We start from the raw sequence: 26,483 nt of genomic DNA on the forward strand, positions 1-26,483 counted from the left end.
CAGCCTAACTTGGGCCGGGGTCGTTGTGAGGCTAAAACGCTACTCAAAGCTCCTTGGAGGAATGATGGAATACACATGTAGCAAATGATCAAGTGCAATTTATATTTATATGACTTGAAGCCTTTTTGCATACATTGGCCCAGTTCAGATGCAATGCCAAACTATGTTTTAGTACAATATTCATGTGCCTTAAGCTTGCATGATCCCACCCCTCCTCTGGAGCAGCCATGAAACAAGATCAGAAGTTTTCGCTTCTGTTTCTAAACTAAACACAGTTCCTCATTACATCCAAACTTTGGGAACTCTAGCTAGTTTAAACTATGTTTTGAAAATAACCCATGATCTTAAGTCTCAATTTGATCCTGGCTTGTTTCCCCCCACCCTTCTCATCCCCACTCACCCCAGGTTTTTTTAGTGTCCACCAATCCTGACTCATCTGAACAAAATAGAGCTTAAGCTAACTAGAGTTCATTGAGTTTGGATGGAACAAGGAACTGTGGTTTTAGACAATGGATGCTTAGCGCAGCTTTCCCTTAGCTGTGCCAGAGGAGAAGACAGAAGGGGGAGCTTCAAGTGCACTGCTGCTCATGCATGCAAGCAAAACCAATAGTTCAGCACAGCATCTGGACTGGACTATTATCTCAGAAACCCTATCATCAAGGATGTAAAGCACGGCACTATGATTATATTACAAACAACTGGTTGGTTTTGCTGCAATAGCCTAACACAGCTACCCCTCCGGAAATAAGTTTATCTGAAATCATCTTGCTTGCTTGCAGCTCGCTCTTAGTCATGCCACAATATGCCAAAACCAGCGTTGGTTTCATTTTCATCCTGCCCTTCATCCTGATAGCTTAAAGTACAGGGTGCACCCCCACATATTTATCCTCCCTTGTGGGGTAGGCTAGACAATGAGAGAGTAGCAACCCCCCAAGATCAGCCAGTAAGCTTTGTAGCTGCATTGGGATTCTTCCCCTCCCCAGTCCTAACTGGATCCCCTATCGACGACACCAACCTTCCCCTAGCTGGTGTTCTCCAGATGTTTTAGACTGGCTAGACCAGATGGGAGATGCCGTCCAAAACATCTGGAGGGCATCAGGTTGGGGAAGGCTGAACTATACCACACTGGTTGCTAAGGCACTGTTAGAAACCCTGTTGAAAGGCAACAGAATTAGGTCTACAATGAAGTGATTAATCACAGTTGAATGTTTTCAGCCTCAAGACTTCACTACATGACTCACCCGAAAGAGACTTCCATTCATTTGGCTTACCCTTTTGTTCCTTCAGATAATCTGCATTCTCCCTCATCCAGAGTTCTGCTTTTATTTTGGCTTCAGAATCATTAAGTATATACTAGGGACCAAAAGGAAAAAAGGTAAATGTTTTGTGTTGTGTTTTTTTTTGTACTTCAGCAGCAGACATAGGAACTCTGCCCATCAGCTGCTGCCCACTCCATCACCTCCTCGCTTCTACCTCTCCTCCGTTGACCTGGCTGGGACTTCCACGTAATGGAGAGGAGAGAAAGAGGCATCGGTGTGGCAAACAGCAGAAGGGGAAGCAAGGCAGCAGAGAGGCAGGTTATAGAATGAGATATGTGAAGAAGGATTGGGGGTGTGGAGAAAGGAGAAGCCACCAAAGGAGATCCAGTTGGTAGACAATCTTGAAAAGAGGACCAAGGGAGGGAAGGGAGGAGACAACACTCATCAGAGCTTCTCAGGGCTCCCTGATACCAGCACTGTAGTCACCACTTTCATTAAACGAACTATTTACAGTTGCATGTATGGAGGAGATACTCTTGTGGGTACCACAGAGCCGTCTAAATCCACCCCTCCTCCTTTCACAACACATATTTAAAGCGCAACACTCTACCAACAAGGAATTACCTCATCCCTGAGCACCTAGCAGCATTTCTCAAACTTGGGTCCTCAGCTGTTGTTGGACTACAACTCCCATCACCCTTGACCACTGGTCTTGCTAGCTAGGGATGATGGGAGTTGTAGTCCAACAACAGCTGGGGACCCAAGTTTGAGAAACACTGACTCTACAGCCAACCATAGCATGCCTTAAAAAGAAAAAAAGCTACAGTGTTTGCCTCTCTTGACATCATTTTGATAACACACTACAAGCATTTTGATTTTGTAAAAATCTGGTCATTCTTGCAGACAACCACTAAATGTTATGCCAGTGCTCTGTATCTGTAATCTGACATTGTGTGGGTTTCTCATCACTGTTGCTCTAATGTCTTGCTATTGGTGCTGGTACCACCAATTAAAATTAAAATAATAATCTAAGCGATTGTGGCATGCATCGTCAGCAGAATAAAGCAGATATTTTTGATTCCCGGTAAAACAAAATGCATATTGCATGCAGAGACAATTTTATTGGTGGCGGGGGCAGAGTAAGAAAGAGGAAGCATTCTTACCATATCTATTTCACTGTCGTCAATTCCACTTAGATCTAATTCACCATCTCCAGTATTTTCATCTAAATAGAAGCAACAGAAATTTTAATTAGGGTGTGCATTCATTCCAAATCAACTCCGATTCAAACCCTGGCTTTAATCATCTCGGAAGTGCGGTCTTTCTGATAACTGGTTTGCTAACAAAGCAATCTTTCACAAGATGGGGCCCGTCCAAATTAAAAAGGGGGAGAAATGAGGTTTTCCTAACGATGCTCTTCTATTGTTGCTGTTTCTTGTGTGAACACAATTTGTCACTGAAGTTAATTAGTGAGGAGAAGACACCAAAAGGGCTTGGCCCCCGCCCCCACCTTGGCTCCTTGCGAATCACCGCTAATAATAATAATAATAATAATAATAATTTATTATTTGTACCCCGCCCATCTGGCTGGGTTTCCCCAGCCACTCTGGGCGGCTTCCATAGAAAACCAAAAATACACTAAAATATCACAGATTAAAAACTTCCCTGAACAGGGCTGCCTTAAGATGTCTTCTGAATGTCAGGTAGTTATTTATCGCTTTGACATCCGATGGGAGGGCGTTCCACAGGGCAGGCGCCACTACCGAGAAGGCCCTCTGCCTGGTTCCCTGTAGCTTTGCTTCTCGCAATGAGGGAACCGCCAGAAGGCCCTCGGCGCTGGACCTCAGCATCCGGGCAGAACGATGGGGGTGGAGACGCTCCTTCAGGTATACTGGGCCGAGGCCGTTTAGGGCTTTAAAGGTCAACACCAGCACTTTGAATTGTGCTCGGAAACGTACTGGGAGCCAATGTAGGTCTTTCAAGACCGGTGTTATGTGGTCTCGGCGGCCGCCCCCAGTCACCAGTCTAGCTGCCGCATTCTGGATTAGTTGTAGTTTCCGAGTCACCTTCAAAGGTAGCCCCACGTAGAGCGCATTGCAGTAGTCCAAGCGGGAGATAACCAGAGCATGCACCACTCTGGCGAGACAGTCCGCGGGCAGGTAGGGTCTCAGCCTGCGTACCAGGTGGAGTTGGTAGACAGCTGCCCTGGACACAGAATTGACCTGCGCCTCCATGGACAGCTGTGAGTCCAAAATGACTCCCAGGCTGCGCACCTGGTCCTTCAGGGGCACAGTTACCCTATTCAGGACCAGGGAGTCCTCCACACCAGCCCGCCCCCTGTCCCCCAAAAACAGTACTTCTGTCTTGTCAGGATTCAACCTCAATCCATTAGCCGCCATCCATCCTCCAACTGCCTCCAGGCACTCACACAGGACCTTCACCGCCTTCACTGGTTCTGATTTGAAAGAGAGGTAGAGCTGGGTATCATCTGCATATTGATGGACACCCAGTCCAAACCCCCTGATGATCTCTCCCAGTGGCTTCATATAGATGTTAAAAAGCATGGGGGAGAGGACGGAACCCTGAGGCACCCCACAAGTGAGGGCCCAGGGGTCTGAGCACTCATCCCCCACCACCACTTTCTGAACACGGCCCAGGAGGAAGGAGCGAAACCACTGCATAACAGTGCCCCCAGCTCCCAGCCCCTCTAGACGGTCCAGAAGGATGTTATGGTCGATTGTATCAAAGGCCGCTGAGAGATCCAGCAGAACTAGGAAACAACTCTCACCTTTGTCCCTAGCTCGCCGGAGATCATCAACCAGCGCGACCAAGGCAGTTTCAGTCCCATGATGAGGCCTGAATCCTGATTGGAAGGGATCCAAATGGTCCGCATCCTCCAGGCGTGCCTGGAGTTGTTCAGCAACCACGCGCTCAATCACCTTGCCCAAGAATGGAAGATTTGAGACTGGGCGATAGTTGGCCATACTGGCCGGGTCTAAAGATGGTTTTTTAAGAAGCGGTTTAATGACCGCCTCTTTCAGCGGATCTGGGAATGTTCCCTCACAGAGGGAAGCATTCACCACCCCGCAGAGCCCATCGCCCAGCCCTTCCCGGCTTGCTTTTATTAGCCAGGATGGGCAAGGATCAAGGAGACAGGTGGTTGGTTTCACGCGTCCAAGCAGCCTGTCCACATCCTCAGGGGTAACGGATTGAAATTGATTCCATGCAACTTGACCAGACAGAGCTCTAGCACTCTCCCGCCCCAGCCCTGCTCCCACGGTGGTGTCTAGCTCCCTCCGAATATGAGTGATTCAATGGCAAACACTCAATTAAATACAAAGTGATGGAATCAGAGATTAGGAACTTTAAAAATTCCTCCAAGTCAAGGACATGCAACATTTGAACAGCTGCTGCCCTGCCTCATGTGACTGGCAAATACTAGCGCGAATGCAGCCCAATCGCAGCCTCTGCTTTGTGTATTGCTGAACATACATATGTGTGTGACACAGTTGTAATATACCTAGGTAGGAGTACAGCAGCTGAGAAGGAGCACTTGACTGAGGCCCAATCTGCACTATAATTTAAAGCACTCTCATCCCACTTTAAAGAGTCGTGGCTTCCCGCAAAGCATCCTGGGAACTGTAGTTTGTCGAGGGTGCTGAGAAGTGTTAGGAGACCCCTATTCCCCTTTCAAACCTACAACTACAGGGGGGAAACACAGACCCATAACACTCAATCCTGGAAGTGAAGCAGGCATAATAAGCTCTTGTCAACGCTGCCAATTCTCAGAAGCATTGAACTACCTGCCCGCAGACTGTCTTGCCAGAGTGGTGCATGCTCTAGTTATCTCCCGCTTGGACTACTGCAATGCGCTCTATGTGAGGCTACCTTTGAAGGTGACCCGGAAACTACATCTAATCCAGAATGCGGCAGTTGGACTGGTGACTGGGAGTGGCCGCCGAGACCATATACCGTATTTTTCGCTCTATAGGACGCACTTTTCCCCCTCCAAAAATGAAGGGGAAACGTGTGTGCGTCCTATGGGGCGAATGCAGGCTTTTGCTGAAGCCTGGAGAGTGAGAGGGGAGAGCCCCAGCGCCAGCCCCACAAGGTTGGGGGACAGAGGGAGGTGGAACGCCGCCATCCCGCTGTCTCCCGAAGTGGTTTGGAGGCTGACGGCGGGGAGACCCTGCCGCCAGCCCCGCAAGCTCCGGGGACAGTGGGGAGGCGCAGTGCGTCTCCCCGCTGTCCCCGGACCTGGTCTGAAGGCGGGCGGCGGGGAGAAGAGCGCTTCTCCCCGCTGCCTGCCTCGCAAGCTCCGGGGACAGCGGGGAGGTGCAGCGCGTCTTCCCGCTGTCCCCGGACCTGGTCTGAAGGCGGGCTGCGGAGAGAAGAGCGCTTCTCCCCACTGCCGGCACCACAAGTGCCTGGGGGGGAAATAAATTTTTTTCCCTTTATTTCCCCCCCAAAAAAACTTGATGCGTCCTATGGGCCGGTGCGTCCTATGGGGCGAAAAATACGGTAACCCAGAAGGCAGAGCTAGTCCCATAGATTTATTTCTTTTTACCAACTTTGAGTGAGCTCAGATACCCACTTACCAAGTGCTAGCTTTCTGCAATGTGCACGCAACAGCTTGGTGAATTGCTCACCCAAAATATCCTGCTAAGGAGCAGGAATTCCTCTGCCCAATGCTTTTTCTGCAGTTGACTGGAAATGCAGGGAAGCGAAGGAGTGGGACAATTCCCCTGACTAGTTTCCCCTGAAGATTAAGACAGACAACCTGCCTAATGAATAGCAACATCCCATCATTTGTTTATTGCATTTGTATCCCACACTTCCTCCAAATTGTTCAGAGAAATACAGGATGCTGCCTTATACCGTGTTAGATTGCCCATCTTAGTCAGTCCTTTCTATTCTGACCAGCAGTGGCTGCAGAGTCTCAGGCACACTAAGAGATTCCAGGGACTGAGCCTGGGACATCCTGCAAACAAAGCATTGTGCTTTGGCTCCTTCCCAGCTATGGTACCTCCACTGACGTACACAGTTCTCTCTTAATTGCATTTCAGCTTGGAGGTCCTGGGCTGCCCAAATCTTCCCTCCCCCTTGGATTCACTGATGTGGTCCAAAGGAAAGCAGAGCAATACGTTTGGCACCAGCTTGGCTGCAGGAGTTGCCAGAAGGAGGTGTACAAGGTGCCATTCAACTGCCTTAGGGACTGCACTCTGGATTTGTATAGGATTTACTCCTTAGCCTTTTATTCTCCTGAAAATGTCCTGCATGACAGCAGGTACGGATTGCTCCTGGGGGTTTAGTCCCAAATACTTTCTCATGAATGAGTATAGTCGCAAGGCTGTGGAGGTTTAGGATCAGAGTTTTCACCAATCAGTAGCTACCCAAGTCGTCTTCTTCTTTCCCCCACTTTTTAAAGATGGGGACAAAAACTGCCTGCTTCCAGTCCACTTTTTCTCCAAGAATTCTCGAAGGTTACAGAGAGAGGCTCTGAGATTACATCTGCATGCTCCTTTAGTACCCGTGGGTACAGTTCATCAGACCCATTAGTTCAAGTGTGGGAGAGGCTGTGTGTGCACTAAGATGCCTCCTCTGCTAAAGTGAATGGTGGGGCTCACTCATACAAGAGTTACCTAAGTATAAATTCTCACTTAAGGACAAAAGAAGTGCTTTATTGAACCAGTTCGAGGTCCCCCTAATCTGACATACTATGCAGGAATCACAGCAACCAGCAGGCAGAAGAGGGTGGTCTACCAGTGGGGCCACTAGCAACCTTCTGCCTACTCTTGTTTAAAGTCATTATTCAAAAATTAATAGGCAAACCATATGCTGATTAGGGAATGCTTTCTGCAGCACTAAATTCAGTTTTTTGGGTCATTTACATTTCTTCATCCCCGCTCCCCACACACAAAAAAGTTAATTTAACCGGTTTGAGCTTTGGGGTATATTTTCCTACTCTAATCCTCCCAAATTTATTCTTAGCGTTTTGTAGAACAGAAAAGGGGAAAGTGCCTGAAACGCACACAAATCCTTAATATGCCAGTTTGAAAATTAGGCCATTTCCATGCACTGTGGAACAGTTTTTATGTCAACACTTTAATTTTAAACTAATTTTGGAATTTGGTGCCAGTTGTTTCCTCCATCAGTGGCAGTCAGAGAGAAGTCATTTGCCAACTGCCAAATTGCAGGAAAAGGATCTAAGAGGAAGTGATCCGAAATAAGCATGACTTATGTCGGAGAGAAGATGTATAGGGAGTAATTGATGGCTCCTGGTCCTGCTTGCAAATAGCCACTCTTCAGACTGTCTGACAGGCATTCATTACGTGCAAAGATTTGCTGAGAACGCGCGGGGCATCCAAGCTACCAGGTTTTATGTCCCCTCTAAACAAAACTGTTTTGTTATAAAATAAACATCCACTGTAATGCTCAAATTTGAGAAAGGAAAAACAGCTGTTCTGATGTACCACAGCAAACTCCGCTGCAATCATTGCTGAAACCAGCTGAACTGCCCTAACTGCTGAGCATGACCATCTGTTGTCCATTAAACAGCTTGCTCCAGAGGCAGAGAGAGAGAAAAAGGAGCTCCTGACTCTTGGCTCTTTGTCAGCCGGGGGGGGGGGCTCACCCCCTTTCGGCTCAACTTTTCCAAAGAGTTTCTGAACAATATTCTCATATTTAATAAAAATGTCTGAAACGCCGTATTCCATAAACACAGATGTGACCACCCTTTGGCCCGCGATCTTAAAACAGCAGGTCTGAATGGTTTTGATGTGGTTCCTTGCAAGTTTCGACTTTCTTCTTCTTTTCCTTCCAGAGGAAGTCAAAGCCTGCAGGGTACAGGTAAAAAACAGGCTTCTGGATTTTTAAAGGAGGTAACGCTTTAGGCTATTAATTCTGTAAGCAGATCAGAGAGCGCCTTTATGGTTAAACAAGGGCAAGGAGCAACAAGTGCACCCACCACCACCTTCCCTGCCCATTCTAATCTCTCCAGCATAACTAGCACCTTCTGCGGCTTTCGACCAAGTCTCCAAGTCAATTACAGTCCTGAAACTTAAAAGCGCCTGTCATGCCCTTTGCAGCCGCCACCTCCCCCTCCCCCTGCCCCAGGCCTTCTGAAGATAAGCACATGGGTTGCAAAAGAAGGGGAGGGGTGCTCAGCGCAGGAGCATATGCTTTGCTTATAAAAAGTGCTAGGTTCAACCCTTCGTATCTGTGGTCAGAATTTCAGATAGGAGGAGGGCAAGGAAAGACCTCCACCAAAGACCTTCGAGAGCTAGTAACAGTCAGGGATCAATAACATTGCCTTAGATTGATCAGTTGTGTAGTTCAGTGCAAGGGCAGTTTCACATACCTGTTGCTTTTGGATTGGGCTTTGTAAAACTATGTTTGGAACAACTACATTTCTACCTGTCTGTTGACCATTCAGATCTTCATCTAAAGCTCTGCTCAGAAGCCCTCCTTCTAGAGAAATTAGAAAATAGTAGGAAAAAGCAAGGGTTTCTAAGGAGCAGCACCAAAGCTCTGGAATGACCTCTGGGAGGGAGTACATCCTGAAAACCTGTTTTCTCTGGGAATTAGTTCACTGGCTTTTTATCACCAGACTAGGACTTGATAACACTATTGATTCTGTGGTTTTATATTGTCTGCCCTTTAAAAAATGGATTTCTAGCAGTTTTACAGCTCTTAATCATATGCGGCATGGCTGGGCACCTGCCAAAGTTTTCCTTTCTGCAGAGGGCACATTGACACCGTAGGAAGATGCGGAGACACATCTAATTTCCCAACAGGAGAACTGCTTGCCATACACCAGTCCTATAGGAAGCTACGCTGGGAATGCCAGCTTGCATTGAAGGTGTGGGGTACAAGACCATTCCAGAGGCCCTTGTGATGAGTCTCTAGGGCAATCATTCATTGCCTTATAGGAACATTGTCTGACCGCACACAAGAATGTCATCCTCCATAGCTAACCTTTCCTACTGTGAAATGGAAAATTGTCCCAGAGGCCTGTGCAGTAAGTATCACAGTGGCCTCTAATGCGATCTCCCATTTTCTGATGGAAACAGCAGCAGAAGATGACCCTCTCTCACTCCTTTTGGGCCTCCTTCACCTGACAAGGCTAAACGCTCAGCTCCACCTGGAAATGAAAGCTCAACCCAGAGTCTTCAGGCAATCTCCTCATCTTCCTTGTTATGTGCTGGCAGAGGAGACCAGCAAAGCAGGGGCATGGGGAAGGTTGCAAAATCCAGCTCTTTCTTCTTGTGCAGAATCTGGGGTTACCTTGGCACAAAACGTATTTGCAAAGAGCACAAGAGTTCCTGATGCAAGCCTCATAAGCATGTGACCAGCTGCAAAAGATTTAAAGAGAGATGTGCTGGGGCAGACACAGACCACAGGCAAGACACAGCCAAAGTTAAGCCCATTTAAGCCCCACTGATTCCGGCGGAGTGTGTGTGCTTAAAACTCTCCCACTGAAAGCTTAAAAGGGCTGGACTGAGCCCTACATCTTAAGTATTGCATACTGCTACTTGCAGTGGCTACTTGAAGGGACAAACATGAGTCTGACCAAGCTGCGGGAGGCAGTGGAAAACAGGGGTGCCTGGCGTGCTCTGGTCCATGGGGTCACGAAGAGTCGGACATGACTAAACGACTAAACAACAACAACAACAACACTTGCAGTGAAAGAAGTCGTGACTTTTTTGTTTTTAGCTTTAAAAGAATGCATTGATTTGAGATTATAATTTGAAAGAGGCGCTGATGACATCACAGCCTTAAGGACGTTTCTTATTTCTCTGACAGAAGGACAAAACTATGTCCAAATAAGAGGATTTCCTTATAGCCAGCCACTAAGTGGATTGCAGGGAATCCTCTGAAGCCTGTACAGTTAAGAACACTTCAATTTTACTGAACCAGGCTATTAAATATGTACTATGCTATAAAACAAAAACGATTTGTGCTGTATGGTTCCATGGTGGTTAATTTTTTAAAACGCTTTAGCATAGATGTCAAGAACTTCAATGCAACAATAATTATTGGGTTTGCAAATGAAACAGAAATGTTGTAGATTTCCACTGCATGATCCAAACTATGGATTTTAACCTTGGAAAATCAATTGGGCTATTCATAAATAAGCACTTTCATGCCAAGACATAAACCAAACATGAGATCTAAGCCACAAACACTAACGTAAACCAAATGCACGATGAACAGCTATTTGCCTCACCACCCTTGTCCATTCTCAAACCACTATCGGTCTATAAAATTAACTGCCAACATTCCGTTGCACTTTAAGAAACAGAATGGATTCTTCATATGCAGATGAGGAATTCCTGAAGGTCACTACCCTTCTCTTGCTATTCAAGAAATAGCATGGATTCCTCACATGCAGAGGACGGGATGGCGATATGCATATAGCAGCAAGCTTGACCCTCAGTGACAGGAGGGAGGGGTCACCAGAGGCAGAAAATGAATTTAACATCAACCCCAATGGTGTCTGTGGAGCAAACACCTTATTTTCTACCCTACCAGTGAAATAATAAGAATGTTATTTTCTTGTACTCTGCCCATCTGACTGGGTTGCCCCAACTACTTTGGGCAGCTTCCAACAAAGTATAAAGGAACACATGGAAACATCAAACATTAAAAGCTTTCCATACATCCATATGCAGTGTGGGAAATGTCTGTACCTGGGAACTCTGTTGTACCAACAGAAATATCCCTAGCACTGGGCAGATGACGAAACTAGACATTAAACATAGTTCTAGATCAATGTTTCCCAAATTTGGGTTTCCAGCTGTTTTTGTAGTCCAAAAAGAGCTGGAGACTCAACTTTGGGAAGCATTGTTCTAGATATTCATAATAGGGGCAAATATGTCTTCCATTATGTCTCTTTCTCTCTTTCTCCGTGTGTATGTGTGTGGAGCCACAAGTGGTTATGATTTGGAGTAGAGAAGGAGTTACACTCCCCTCCCTCCTTGATTTTTAAATTATGATTGCTCCCACAAGCGATTATTTCTCCAACAGCTGCACATATCTACCTGTAAGTTCTGCCTACCAGGGATCTATAACTGAAACCATTTGCCCACAGGCATAATGATAGGATAGGATGTAGCACCAATCTTTGAGCTGCCTCTCTTTGTCACACTCCAGCCCAGTCTTCCTAAACCAGGTGCCCTCCAGATGTTTGGACTAGAAGTCCATGGTCAGGCTGGCTGGAACTGATGGGAGTTGTAGTCTAAGATGGTAGGAGGGTACTTGGGTGGGGAAAGCTGCTCTAGCAAAACTGGGACACCATCACACCAGCGAATCACATTTCCTGATGGGAGACTTTTCTAGGTATGCAGGTCCCACTGAATGAATAACATGGAGTATATGAGGTGACAGCTGTCCTGATAAAAGTATCACTCCAAATGTTGAAAGCAAGGTTTCAAGTTACACAGAACAATTTTTCAGGCTTGGCTGAAAACAGGTAGGGATGATGGGAGGAATTAAAGAGATGATGAGACATGCCCAGGCTCTCTCTCTCTCCCACTCCACCATGTGGGGTTTAAAACAAAGGAGGAGGGTTTAAAAACATGAATTGTGTTAACTGGATTACAAACCATCTGACCTTGCCAAAGGGATTAGGTTACACAGCACACCCTGAGGAAGAAGGCAGCGAAAATGTCAACAAGATGCACAGAAGGAGATTGCTAGCAAGGAAGTGTGAAGGAATTAGATTTTGAGGCATTTCCCCAACTCCAGTCCTATTCTGGTCTCCCAAGAATCCCCGTCAGTTTCTTTCTGCTGCCAGATTTTGCCGTCAAGGCTTCCCACAGAAGCCAGGGAGAAAAGAGAAATGGCTGATTCAGCATTTGACACCTTCCATGGTGGCTTCTGCAGTCAATGTGGCTTTTAGGCTTGGTCATGCTGCGGTACAAAAAGGGGCCTGCGACCCATAATGGCGGTATGGGGGCCTTCACTTGGCTGGGCTTTCAGGCAAGCATATGAGCTCACTTATGGCCACACCATCTCTTCCAGATGTTGTGGACGGCGCTTTCGTTTGTAGGTTTGTGCTCCTGCAATTCCAGGCTCTAATTGTGGAGCTGGAAATCAAACCACCCAAAACAAAAATTTATACAACAAAACGTTTTCTGCTTACCATGTTTTAAAAAAAGAAAATAAATGCCAGTTCTGTGAAGTATCTTACATATAACAGAGCCCAACTTCTGTTGTTAAAATCAAACATGTATTGTAAGTCCGTGGTAGCTTCCTTTCTGGGGCTAACAACACCTTAGGGAGCAATTTTGTTGTTGCAGAGGCTTGGGGGAAAGAGTTAAACCCCAAGGTCCCAGTTAAGGACCCTCACCCCCCGCCCCACGGCTGCTGTTTAAAGGGGAAAAACAAACGTGACAAATGCCATTATGAATTAAACATCACATCTGTTCTGGCCTTTAACAATATAAGCCCTAAAGCTGCAACACTGGAACTTTTGCAAAGCTGTTCAAACTTACTTGCTGCTGCTGCTGCCGCCGCCGCCGCCTAAATACCCCAGTGAAGCCCAAAGCATGTGTTTTATTTCTGTTTGATGTCCTGTTTTAAATTATGGCCTCAGCAGTAATGAGGCAATGCAAGACTTTGCAGTGGTACTTTGGACAGCTCCTTGCAGGGCTCAGGCTGAAGGTCTCATAAGAGTGGAGTTCATATGTTGTTTCAGCAGCAGTAGAGCAGTAGTCCTCAGGCTGAGCCTTAAACAGGAGCTTCAGCTCCAGGTCAGTAGCTAGCTCTGCCTTCTGTGAGAGGAGCCCTTCCATTTTAAAGGGCCCAGCCTGCTTTGTTGTTGTTTACTCATTTAGTCGTGTCCGACTCTTTGTGACCCCATGGACCAGAGCACACCAGCATGCTTTAGCAACTCTGACTGATCTGGGAAGACTGTGTTTCTGCTGGGTGTCGAGCCTTTATGCAGCCCAAGGGCCACTTTCCCTGCTGGGAAACCTTCCAGGGGCCAAAGGCCTATAGGTGAATCCAGAGGCAAAATTGGAAATTCAGATTCACTAATGTGGAGCACAAATAGTGTGGCAGTTACCGTATTTTTCGCTCCATAAGACGCACTTTTTTCTTCCTAAAAAGTAAGGGGGAATGTCTGCGCGTCTTATGGAGCGAATGCATGGTCCCTGGAGCCAAATTGCCCAGGGGCAAAAAGCAAATCATATTTTGGTTTGGTTTGGTTTTTTTGAAAGAGGGAAGTAGGTGTTGAAACAAAGCCGCTGATCGTTTGCAGATCGGGGAGAGAGATAAGGGATGCTAGAGATAAAGGAGGCTGCCTGGGAGCGGGGAGGTAAAGACAGCAAACTTGCAAAGGGGGAAAACAGGAAGACTAAAGCAATAAGGAGAGAAATTAGAAGAAAAGGAGGAGCAAAAAACTGCTCCAGCTAAGGAAAAGACACTAAGGCAAATAAGAGGGAAGAGAGTGTTGAAAGGAAACAGCTGATCGGTGGGATCAGAAGAGAGATAAGGGACGCTAGGGGAGGATGCCTGGGAGAGAATTTTTCTGAGAATTTTTCTCACTCTCCTAAGGCAACGATCCCTTGCGATGTCATCTAGCAGGCTCAGGGGACAGCCCATGGTATCATGTGCTGTGTTCACCACCCTCTGTAAAGACTTTCAGTTCATGGCTGTCAAGCCAACGTACCACACTGTGATAACAATATGAGAGGACACTTTCTATTGTGGACTGGTAGAAGGAGGTCATCAATTGTTGTTTAACATTGTTCTTTCACAAGACCCTGAGAAAATGGAGTCTCTGTTGGGCCTTCCTAACCACCTGAGTTATGTTGTTTTTCCAAGTGAGCTCTTCATTAAGGTAAGGTTTATAGGGATTGTAGTCCAAAACATCAGAAGAACGCCAGGTTATAAGATGCTGGTTTATTCTAACTATCAGCAGGTCTCCAAGGCCACAAGCAGAGTTCTTTCTGCTACCTGAGATCCTTTTAACCGAATATACCAGGGAATGAGGCATAGGCTTTTTGTGAGCAAAGCATGTCTATGACAGAACAGGATGTGTTTGCTCCAAAAAATACCAGTGAAACACTAAAAGCACAATAGCCATCCCCTTGACATTGGATATCCAGAATGAGCAAGCTCAGTTTAAAATATTGCATCACTTCTGAAAGATGCTCAGGCTTGGGTTCTAGCTAGCCTCAGTAGGAAGATAATGCCATACATGCAAATGCCAGTACATTGACAACATTTGTTATGCATTTAGGCTATTTTTAGCTCACTTTTCAAATCATATTAATTCCAAAAGTGGGGCACAATGAACAATGCAAATAAAATCATAAATGCAACAAGGAAATAGCAGAGGGATAAGATAAAAATCAAGAATCAACATTAAAAGCAGTATTGTAGATAGAAGAGAGGAGATTATCTCTTATCAGTCTAGGCTTTTAAGGCTAGAGAAAGCATGCTGGCTTCTTAAAACTGTCCATTTACGCAGGGCTGGACAGAAGCTGGCTCTACATGCGGCAAGTCAAACAGAAGCTGCTTAGCCTACCTGCCATTTATTAACACACCTGTTTCATAGTCCCAGGAGTTTGGAAAAGCTAATGAAACCTTTAACATTATAGAGCAAGACATGGCCTGTGGCTAATTTCATTTTTACTCTATTTAAGATCTTTCTTGCCAGAAAACATAATTATATACTCAGATCAGGCTTTATGCACTAGGCCAGGGGTAGGCAAGCTAAGGCCCGGGGGCCAGATGTGGCCCAATTGCCTTCTCAATCCAGCCCGCGTATGGCCCAGGAATCAGAGTGTTTTTACATGAGCAGAATGTGTGCTTTTATTTAAAATGCATCTCTGGGTTATTTGTGGGGCATAGCAATTCGTCCATTCCCCCCCCAAAAAATATAGCCCAGTCCCCCCACAAGGTCTGAGGAACGGTGGACCAGCCCACGGCTGAAAAAAGGTTGGTGACCACTAGGCACCTCCTTAGCACCACTTTTAAAAGGCAAGCTGAAGGTCAAAAAAACCCTATGACTCACCAAATAGTAAAAGAGAAAATGAGATTCAGCCCAGCTATTATATCTTCTGTCATGTACCCATTTTATCTTGAAAAGTGTGTGTGTCTCTGCATGTGTATGAGAGAACTAGAAAGTCCCCACCACCACCGCACACATGCAATTATTAAAATAAAGAGTGTCCCCATGGGCACACTACTGGCAACCTAAGCAGCCAATTGGTACAATTCTACCATGGAAACAAATCAGAAAGATTTAACTACACAAACCACTGTAGATACTTTCATGTCTTCTAACTTGCATCTTGCTTCTAACTTACTTCTTACTTGGCTTTTCTCTTGAATCAATCAATCAATCATTAGTATTTGTAGCCAGATCCCCATTTGAACCTGCCCACCCCCCGCCCCTACCAATTGCTCTCCAGGTTCCAGGTGCACGTTTGCAAGAGTGGACGTGCTCTTTCTTGAACCCTCGGGGGGGAGAAGCATGGGGAGAGTTGTAGTAGACAAGTGCTATAGACAAGGCATTAAGAAAAGCCTGCTGGATATTGAGCTGTCCTGGTCAGTCGCCACCAGTTCAGACCCCATCAGCATAAATGTGAAATTAAGATTACTTTTGCCCTAACAGGCATCACTCAACACTTGCTTCCGTTCAACAGTGTTTGCCATTTTACCACCCATTCACTCCGTTTGGAGAGGTCCTTTGGGGCATTTTTTAAAGGTGGCAACCATTTCTCCCCACAAAAAGCTCCGAAACGATGCTGCACTGAGAAAAGCAAAGGATGGCCATTGATGTTGACTCTGCTGCCGCCGCTATCACTGATAGCAACAAAAACGTTTAGAAGGAAGGAAGGAAGGAAGGAAGGAAGGAAGGAAGGAAGGAAGGAAGGAGCATCAAAAAAATGTGAGGGCCATAATGAGACAAACAAAACACAGAACAAAATAGGCTTCCGGCAACAAAAGCAAATAGAATCTCAAACTGGGAAAAACTTTACTGACCTTCCATATATTTTGGACACATGACTCCCTGGGAGAAGCAGAGGGATGCTAAAGGACAGGGAATGGGCTGTGTGGCAGAAGGTACACAGGTAGAGGTGTGAAAAGGAGACAAAGAGGACTTCCTGTTCCTTACAGGGGTCTCCCACATGTCAAAGCCTGCTCAGTGGCTCAACTGTGCAAGACAGACAGAAATAAAAGTGGTACAGAAGGAGCATTTCCAATTATTTTCCTAAGAACAACTGAGGGCTCAGTAGTGAAACAAGGACATGCTGTACTTGTTTTTAAAAGCTTAGAAATGCTATATATCCATGACTTCCCAGGTTGCTAGATAGCTTATTGGAAGGAAATATTTCCTTTCAGCGTAAACACTAAGCCTTTGTAACATGCAGACCCCCAGCATACGAGCGCCAGTGTATTCAGACGGGCCAAGCGAGGTGGGCCTCAAAAGTCGCTGCAAAGGATAGACTAACCAAAAGCTGTCACAAAAAACCGAGTCCGACAGTGATGCATTTAGGCACAGACGAAATAAAGCAGGACCGAGTCAACTGACCTCTGCTGGCAAAGAGAGCCGGGAAATTAATGACTCGGAGGAGAAGTTGGCCTTTGTTCCAAAAAGGCTTTATAAGTCAATGCACAAGCATCTTACAAGCAAACCAAAACTTGACAGGTAGCCAGTACAGCCGGACCAGGCTTGGGCAGGAAGGGAGAGGGGGAGGGAACGCAGCTGAGCCAAAAATAAAACAGCCTGCGATTGCCAAACTCATAAAAGCATTACAAGGATCTATTTGTGAGGCCACAAAAACACAGCTCAGAATCTCTGCACAAGGAAAGGTTTAATTCTGGAAATATTTCTCAGACGCTGAGACTTTGCCCCACATAACCGAAGGGCACGGCTGCGACGGCAGAAGCAGATTTCACCACTGACAGAGGGGGCGGAATGGGGAGCAGCTCCACGACACTCGCGCCAAACGCATACAATCGCATGCTTGTGTTTGGCTCCCATAAATCCACCCTTCTGCCGCCCTAACAGGTTGTGTTGTAAAGGGACAAATAATCCCTCTTCACTGAGAAAGGTGGAAGTTGTGTACGTTTGCTCTTCTTCGTGGCAACTGTGCTGCGCCAAGTTTTGTGGGGCATTTTGTCCTCTGAGCTATTTAACATCGACATGAAACTGCTGGGATGGGCCGTTTCCTGTTGCCTTTTACCCCGCCCCACTTAATTTATCAGTTCAGGTGTCATAGAAGGTGGGGTGCAGCGGGTTGGGATGAAACAGAATCGAGTGCAGTTCTTGTGGGTGGGAGGCTTTGCTCAGTCAAAAGGAAACGAGATGGGAATACTGAAGCTGGTAGATGAGTGTTGCTGCTTTGGTCTGTGAAATATTTCGGAGAAGCAACACTCTGTTTAGTCAAGCATCCCCAACCTTCAGCCCTCCAGATGTTTTGGACTACAATTCCCATCATCCCTGACCACTGGTCCTGTTAGCTAGGGATCATGGGAGTTGTAGGCCAAACCATCTGGAGGGTTGGGGATGCCTGGTTTAGGTAAAGGTCTTACTAGAATTTAGGACTCTCTAATCTGTGTCCAACACACTAATCACTGGGTTACGCTATCTCTCCTCAGAGGAAGAGTTCCCAAAGCACAGTTGCTTAGCCACAGCTGCACAGCAGGCTGCCAAAAAGGCCGGGTACAAACGGTAGTGAAAAATAATAATTCAAGAATAAATAAGCAGTTTTGAAACTTGGTGAGCATTACAGCTGTGTAGCACTCCAGAGAAGCGAGATTTCCCCAGCAGAATGTGTGAAGGAGTGCTGTTACTTCCATTAACTCAGCAACAAACTTTTACCACAGTTATTACGTGGAGGACAGAGTTGTAAATTAATATTTCCCCCTCCCCGCTCCCGACAATCTGAATTCATTCATGGTAACTGTGCAGAAGCCCTCTCTTATTTATTTGTGTGATCACAGTTTTTAAAACAGGATATAAGAGAATGTGGCATTCTTCCTGATTCGTTTGAAACAAAGCTTGACTTCTTGCGCAGAACCTGGGCTTTTTGCTAGCTTCACCTTCCTCTGGATTATTTCACTGTGGAAATTATTGCCCTTATGGCATCATGATTCTGAAAATGCCCCAATATGCCCTTTCCTTTTGTTACTAAATCAGTAGGTTGCCCTCTTAAGTTCTGCCATATATTTTTTTGTATTTTAACCGGAAGGAAACTTGCCTTGTAATAAGAGAAGTGCTAAGGTCGCTGTGGCCATTTGCAGCACATATTTGCAATCTAAACATATCAAGATGAAACTGATCTTATCAGTCAGTGCCTAGAAATGGAGTAAAAAAATTTCTGGACTGCTTACGTAGTTAGTGGTTTGGCAGTACTACAAGGAAGCATGAGTGCAGGGTACACATGGTCGGGGACACAATCCACCAAGTACCGTTCTTGTGGCAAACCGCACATAGACACAGACACCCAGCATTCTTGTAAGAGGATCGGAGACCTGGTGGAATGGATACGTTGAATGCCAGAAGCATATGGCCAACCCAGTTTTGAAAAGCAACCAAGCATGTCAGCTGGGTGAAAGTATCACGCTGGAAGCCTGTAAGAATTCTTGAACCTATGTTTTGACAGTGGAACAGTCTCCCTCGGGAAGTTGTGGACTAACCTTCCTTGGAGGTTTTTAAGCAGAGGTTGGATGGCCATCTTTCATGGATGCTTCAGCAGTGATTCCCGAAATGCAGGGGGTTGGACTAGATGACCAGTGGGTCCTTTCCAACTCTACGATTCTATGAAAGGGGGAATGTTAAGTGGAGATTCAGTATTGAAATCACCCCATAGTTCTGTTGTTGTTTAGTCGTATAGTCGTGTCCGATTCTTCGTGACCCCATGGACCAGAGCATGCCAGGCACTTCTCTCTTCCACTGCCTCCCGCAGTTTGGTCAAACTCATGCTGGTAGCTTCGAGAACACTGTCCAACCATCTTGTCCTCTGTTGTCCCCTTCTCCTTGTGCCCTCCATCTTTCCCAGCATCAGGGTCTTTTCCAGGGAGTCTTCTCTTCTCATAAGGTGGCCAAAGTATTGGAGCCTCAGCTTCACGATCTGTCCTTCCAGTGAGCGCTCAGGGCTGATTTCCTTAAGAATGGATAGGTTGGATCTTCTTGCAGTCCAAGGGACTCTCAAGAGTCTCCTCCAGCACCATAATTCAAAAGCACCAATTCTTTGGCGATCAGTCTTCTTTATGGTCCAGCTCTCACTTCCATACATCACTACTGGGAAAACCATAGCTTTTACTATACAGACCTTTCTTTCCAAAAGGAAAGAATGGTGAGGAAACCAGCCAAGAGAGCCTCCTCTTTACATCAACAGGTCAGAACAGGTTGGCTGATACTTCCTGATTACTATAAAGGCCTCCAGATCAGCTAGAAATCCTCGCTGCTCAGGCTAGCAAGCAAGATTAATCTGGAAGCTTTCAGGATGTTTGTGGCTTCCTCCCCGTGTCTTTTTTCCATCCTGAACTCCACAAGAGCCACGTTTGACAAAGAGCGAGAGAGAAAAGCTCTGGGGTGCACATGCCATAAGTCTGCGGCAACTGCCTAGCTAGGTCAACAGCCGCAGACTCCAAAATACAACAGAAAACTACATCTGTATTTTAATGCACAATTTCTCTCCTAACAGCTATGCTAACTGAGCCACATTTACCCAAATGCCTTCCCTTGTAAGGTTTCTCTTTATGTTTGATTTTGTTTTTTGGTGGTTTTTTTAAAGAAGAGGTTCTCATTTTAAAATGCCAATAGGTAGATTCTGGATGATCGAGGCTATTCATTTAAGGAGAATCGTTTCAAGAGTACATTCTGCTTTATGAGGCGAGCATGAGACCGAAATAGACAAGCAACTTTAATGTGGTGGAAAGAAGGGGGGGGGGAGAGAAGCAGCAGGGACAGCTGCAGAGAGAATAAACTAACTAGCATGAGAAATTAGCAATTTGGTGCTAGTGAAGTGCTAGCTTTCTGCATTTCAATTATGGCTTGGGCTAAAATGGCAAAAAAAACAACAACAGGTAATGGGGATGGCATGTTGAATTTATAAATTTCGCTTACCTTGCCCAAACTAATAGGTTACATAATTTGTGTTGTCCCAAGAAGCACCTGATAAAAACATGTTAACAGTTCCTTCCATCTGCACTTCCCTCAATGAAATCAAATGCTGATGCAGCCTAGCAGCATTAAGAGCACAAAAATTGATGGAATAGAGCAGTGGGGTAAGGCCCCACCCCACACTGAGCAGTCCTGGACACAGACAAATTAGATTAATTCATGGAGGAGAAAGCTACCAGTCCTAATGACAATGTTCTACCTCTACTGCTAGAGACAGTATGCCCTGCATACCAGTTTCTGGGAATTGCACATGGACAGAGACAGAGATGTTGTGCTCGGGTTGTGCTTGCGGTCTTCCCATGAGCATCTGATTGGTCACTGTGAGAACAAGGTGGTGGACTAGATGGTCCACCAACTGGTCTGATCCAACTCTTCGTGTGTTAGAAAGACCCTTTCCTTTCGGTACTTTCCTGATACTTTGGGCTGTAGGCATAACATCGACTACCCAATTCCAGTCAACCTGAGCAGGGAACTCTTGAGTTTAGGGCATGTCAGTTCCAGATCTCTTTTTGCTCTCTGGCTCCAGCAACCCAAGATGGTGCCATAGAAGGGTAACCGGAGGAGGAATGAAGGGAGCCGGGATTGACATAGTGACCGATTTGTGCAGGGGTTTCATTGCAGACCCACATACAGGTGGGCGGGGCCCACATAAGGCCACCCTGCCTCGTTCCCCCCCCCTTTTAGTTAGGTTTTTGGGGCACTTCCAGGTTTGGCACAATGCCTCAAGCAGTTGTTGCCTATATTTCTTCTCTTCCCAGGCATTTTAACAGTCACTGTGCATGTGTATTGGGGGGAGGAGAGCAGTCCTGATTTGTGTATGGACTCTTTCAAGATAGGCTGCTTTCCCCCCATACCTGCAGTGCTTTTGGCGAGTAGTACCTGCTTTCTGTATGCACAAAACTGAACAATCTGATAGCAGGGGAAAATATGTACTCACCTTAAAGCACTAGGCTGCAGTTTATATGTTGAGACTAATATATTTGGATTCATTTGGCTAAGCCCATAATAATGCTTGGGGGAGCTTCATGTCATTTTTTAAAATTGATATGGAGAGGCTCAATGTAAGGCTGTCAATTTCTGTCCTTAAGAATAAGTTGGCTTCATTAATTGCCTAATTATATCTTATTTACTTGGACCAGTATGTCAACCACCAATACCTTTCCACCCATAGATACAGGGGTGGGTTTAAGAGAGAGAGTATAAACATGGGCAAATGTATGAAGTCAAAACTGAACACTGGGAGAGCTAATAATAACAATACTGCTAATAATAATTTTATTTCTTATACCCCACCGATCTGACTGGGTTGCCTCATCCACTCTGGGCAGCTACGAACAAAAATACAAAAAATAAAAGCAAACATTACAAGCTTCCCGAAACAGGGCTGCCTGCCTTCAGGTGTCTATATAGTTAACTAGAGCAACCAATGGAGTTTAAGGCAACAGTGCAACATGGGAGGAATTAAAAATATTGCTGCTATAAAAGCTAACAAATGTCTTACGTTTGAAATTACATGGGGAAACCCAATTGCCCTCTAAAGATTTACTGCACAACGTTTAGCAAAGCAAAATACAGATTGCAAGGCTTTTTCGCCCTACTTTGCATAAAATCTCAGTAAAACCTTAGCTGTGGCATAAAGAGCGTTAGCCTCTTCCACTGTGACTTAAAAATTAAGTGCAAGAATATCATTCCTTGGAGAAGAAAAAACCTTCACTAGTATACTCAATGAGACTACTAATTATCAATATATAATGGAATCCTCCCACATTTTACCAAACCATCCCTTAGCCAATCTCTCTTATGTCATCCAAGACCCTTCAGTGGTATAATAACCTTGGGGTGGGAGACCTTTTTCAGCCAGAGGGCTAAATATTGCAACCCAGTTATCAAGGGGTACACCTGACTAGAGATCTAGGGAAATAGTAGTAACGGAAATTAAAAAAAAAATCCTCCCCACTTGGCAGGATGTCGCAGACAACCGGCTTACAAAGTACTTATACACATATTGTGGTAAACTAGGTAAAGGACCCCTGACCATTAGGTCCAGTCGTGACCGACTCTGGGGTTGCAGTGTTCATCTCGCTTTATTGGCCAAGGGAGCCGGCGTACAGCTTCTGGGTCATGTGGCCAGCATGACTAAGCCACTTCTGGCAAACCGGAGCAGCGCATGGAAACGCCGTTTACCTTCCCGCCGGAGCGGCACCTATTGATCTACTTGCACTTTGATGTGCTTTCAAACTGCTAGGTTGGCAGGAGCAGGGACCGAGCAACGGGAGCTCACCCTGTCGCGGGATTCGAACCGACGACCTTCCAATTGGCAAGTCCTAGGCTCTGTGGTTTAACCCACAGCGCCACCCGCGTCCCTTGTGGTAAACTACCCCTTGATAAATGGTCATCTGTCCTCACCCGTCCTCTTCTATGGGGTGGGGGAAGGCTCTGGGTATTCAAATGGACTCCCCATTACCCCCTACTGACAGAAGAGGCAAGAAAGCTCTCCAGGGATGCTTGTGAGTTTGTGGAGAGCCAGTGTGGTGTAGTGGTTAAGAGCGGTAGTCTCATAATCTGGGGAACCGGGTTCGTGTCTCCGCTCCTCCACATGCAGCTGCTGGGTGACCTTGGGCCAGTCACACTTCTCTGAAGTCTCTCAGCCCCACTCACCTCACAGAGTGTTTGTTGTGGGGGAGGAAGGGAAAGGAGATTGTTAGCCGCTTTGAGACTCCTGAAGGAAGTGAAAAGGCGGGATATCAAATCCAAACTCTTCTTCTTCTTCTTCTATTGGCAGCCTTTTCCCCCCTTGGATCATAAATTCAAGGTATACATATCACACACTATACATTGTTCCCTTGTAAATGATCTTGTATATCAGCCTCCTTTTACCCTCCTCCCTTCTGTGATAAGAATGGCCTGTAGCATTTATACAAAAGAATAAAGTGCACTAGGACATGCTTCTTATTTTACCAATCACGGTACTGATATTTTCTCTTTCAAAGCCTATTTTGTGCCCTTAAGGATATCTCCCAGAACCACGCCATAAGACCCACCCAACACATCTCGAGAGACGGCTGTTCCTTATTTCTGCTCCTTAATGGGATCTCTATGTATTCACATCCTTTGTTTGTTTTTCAGGGGTTATTGCCTTCTTTACATCAGTTAGCCATCATTGCATCTCAGCCAGGTTAAGAAGGCAGGCAACTGATTACTTAAGCACATTATACATTACAGTAGAAGCAAATAAATAACTTTCTGAGGTCATTAATTTGACCTCTTCCGTTTGAAGGACTACCTACAGCTTTCATTACCGACAGTAAATTTATCCACACACAAACACACTTCTTATTCTGGTAAGCGTTATGATTATTGAGCCAATATGCAGTTATTCTGTAGCACAGGGAACTGTTAGACACGCTCTATCAAGAATTTTGTGTGTTCTGTTATATGCAATTTCAGCTTTAACTTGCAATTCATCTGAATTTTAGCTGAACTCATCAGGTTTTAGACTGTTCTTAAACTATACAAGTCTTAGGACAGAAATACACATGATTTTGTTATTCTTCTTACAGCCTTTAGTTTTACAAATATTAAACCACTGAGGTTTAAGTTTGGTGGGAGAGGCTTATGCAAAGAAAATGGACTTTTAACATTTTCCAGCCCCCAAATCAGTCATCCCAAGTTGCTTTCACTTTTGCAAAAGAAACAATTCAGGTAACCCATAGGTTTCAGCAGGTCAGGGTAAAAAATATGGGCAAGTGATCTGGCAGAGGGGAGTCCTTCCCTGATGATGTTTCCCCCTTTGAAATTGCACATTATTGTAACTAAAAAATAAAAATCACCAACCACAAACATCCAACAAAGCTACAAGGATTGCAGCATGAGTAGAAGAACATGCTAAAGTGATAAAACATCTGTTTAAAATACCTTTACGGTGCAAAACCCCACAAAATTCACTCCTCAAAACGCCAACACACTAAACAGGAAAAGTAACCTGCCATGTATCACCTGCTTGCCATTTTGACTCATCATAGCACCTTTGCACAACAGGAGTTCCCACAACAAAGCCCCCTAGGACCAAATCTTTCATCACCTGTGAAATTCACGAAGGCAAGGCGCAACCAAGGTTAAGCATATTTACATCCCCTTTGTTCTAATAGGACAAATTTAAGCATGAAACAAGTGCTCCGGCAGGAAAAGACCCTCAGTTGGGCTTGAGAGACAAATACAAATAGGGCAAATAACCTGCTATTTATTATTTGTTTCTTTATATTCATTGCCAACATCCAAAGGGCCAAAAACAGATTACATGGTTGAAGATGGCAGGCTTGTGGGATCAGGGGACAAAATTTGACGCACAAAAGGCTGGTTTTCCAAGACCTTACATTAGATCTCTCGTGTGACCCATAATTTGTCTTCTCCCTCTATGGTTTAGGGTGGTTGTTTTTTAAAAAGCACTAAGATAATGGTACTATCCAATGAGGTCAAAGTTATAAAGAGAGGTCATCTAGGGCAAAATGTAAACCCAGTAAAACATACCCAAGGTACCTCATCACTCTGTATATTTATTGATCATTTGTCATTCTGTCTTCAAAGCAGTTAACCCCAGCAGAATTCTGTGTTTCCTTGTATCACCTCCTGCCAAGGGCAAGGTCTATGGCTCTTTAGCACAGATTAATAAATCTTCATCCACAGCTGAAAGTGTGGTGATGAGTCTTCTCTGTGTTGGATACAGTCTTGGAAGGCTACTAGTTTGACATTTCAGTCAACGCAATGATAACTGCTTAAATAACAGTTCTCTAATGGGTTTCATTTTCACTTGAATCCAATGAAAGCTCCATTTGATCGCTAAGTTGTCATCTTCTATAATGCTTCTGTAATAAGCAAGATCAATATGATTGCCGGTTATTATAATAAGAAGTTTCTAGGTTAAATGAAACAGAGAGAGAAATGGGCAAAGGAGACATTCTTTTTACTAGCTCCCAGTGACTACTCATCCAAATAATTGACTGCAATGAGCTCAGATGCGGACAAAGGATGCAATCCATCCAGTGAGCCGGTGGTCTTTCCCCCTCGCCCCCTCACCACTTATGGGTTCAAGTTCTTTCTACCTCCATCTCGTTGTTCATGACCCCGAAGGCACCTCTCCTGTATGATGATAGAGCACCCCATCAAAATGAAATATGAATCTCAAAGGCTGGTGCATACAGAAGGGAGAAAGAAGATGGCGGTCATCAATACACACACACACACAGCTCAACATCCAAAAAGAAGTCGGGAGAGGACAAAGTTCCTTTGTATGCTAGATGGCAGGCTCTGCACCTGAAACTTTGCCACAAGAAGAACAGAAGGAAGCAATGCAGTTGCCTCATGTCGTCGGTCGGTGGCCAGTATGTGAATTTGTTCCACATAAAGGCCTATAAGGAGAGAATGCTTGGTATAAAACAACTTTTGTTGACACAGCAGCACCACGTTCAAACATGCCCAAGTCTGCCAAAAGTAGATGCAACTCTGCCAAGTTAATGAGTGACATCATCAATCATGATGTTCAGTAGAAGATCCCTGCCAAAACAAAAAACACAGCTGTGTCCTTAAGAAAAGTACACTGCCGATGTTTATCGCATGCGAACCTACTAGGTCCTGAAACCCAAATCCAGCAGTTTGGAAAAAGATGGCAAGGATAAATAATTGCATCGTGTTTATAATTATGATTAATTATTAACTCAAATTTCTACTCCACGTCCCAAAAACACTTTCATAATAGCTTGTAAAGCATAAGACGCAGTACAATATACATGAAATGCCATCAGATCAACACTTAAAAATAAATCCAAATATATAACCAAGTCATAAAACCACTCTGAATTCAATTTCCTACTTCAGGCATTTTTTTAAAGGGAAAAAGTTCTCATAAGAAGTCTGCTCTCATAAACAGCTTTTTTTACTAGTTTCCTGGAAGACGACACTGAAATAGTCAGGGGGCGAGCCTTAAAGTGATTTCTGAAGGCTGGGTGGCATTACCAAGACAATCCTAGCCCCTCTTGCCAACAGATGACATCATCATCATCATCATTACTACTACTACT

At 45.2% G+C, this 26,483-nt stretch overlaps 1 protein-coding gene across 2 annotated transcripts in view; it reads right to left on the reverse strand.

Moving 5' to 3' along the window:
* The window catches only part of BRF1 (BRF1 general transcription factor IIIB subunit), a 196,703-nt gene that overhangs the window by 58,443 nt on the left and 111,777 nt on the right, over positions 1-26,483 (reverse strand). For both annotated transcript variants that reach the window (XR_014548191.1, XM_083614291.1), the window contains exons 12-13: positions 2,423-2,484; positions 1,272-1,353 (exon numbers count right to left, since the gene is read on the reverse strand). Coding sequence is in view for 1 of the 2 variants with exons in the window: in XM_083614291.1 (XP_083470417.1) it covers positions 1,272-1,353; positions 2,423-2,484 (144 nt within the window). In the remaining variant the exon portion in view is untranslated. The remainder of the gene's footprint in view (positions 1-1,271; positions 1,354-2,422; positions 2,485-26,483) is intronic.

The sequence above is a fragment of the Podarcis filfolensis genome (assembly GCF_964270895.1).
Source record: "Podarcis filfolensis genome assembly, chromosome: 1".
Taxonomy (NCBI): Eukaryota; Metazoa; Chordata; class Lepidosauria; order Squamata; family Lacertidae; genus Podarcis; species Podarcis filfolensis.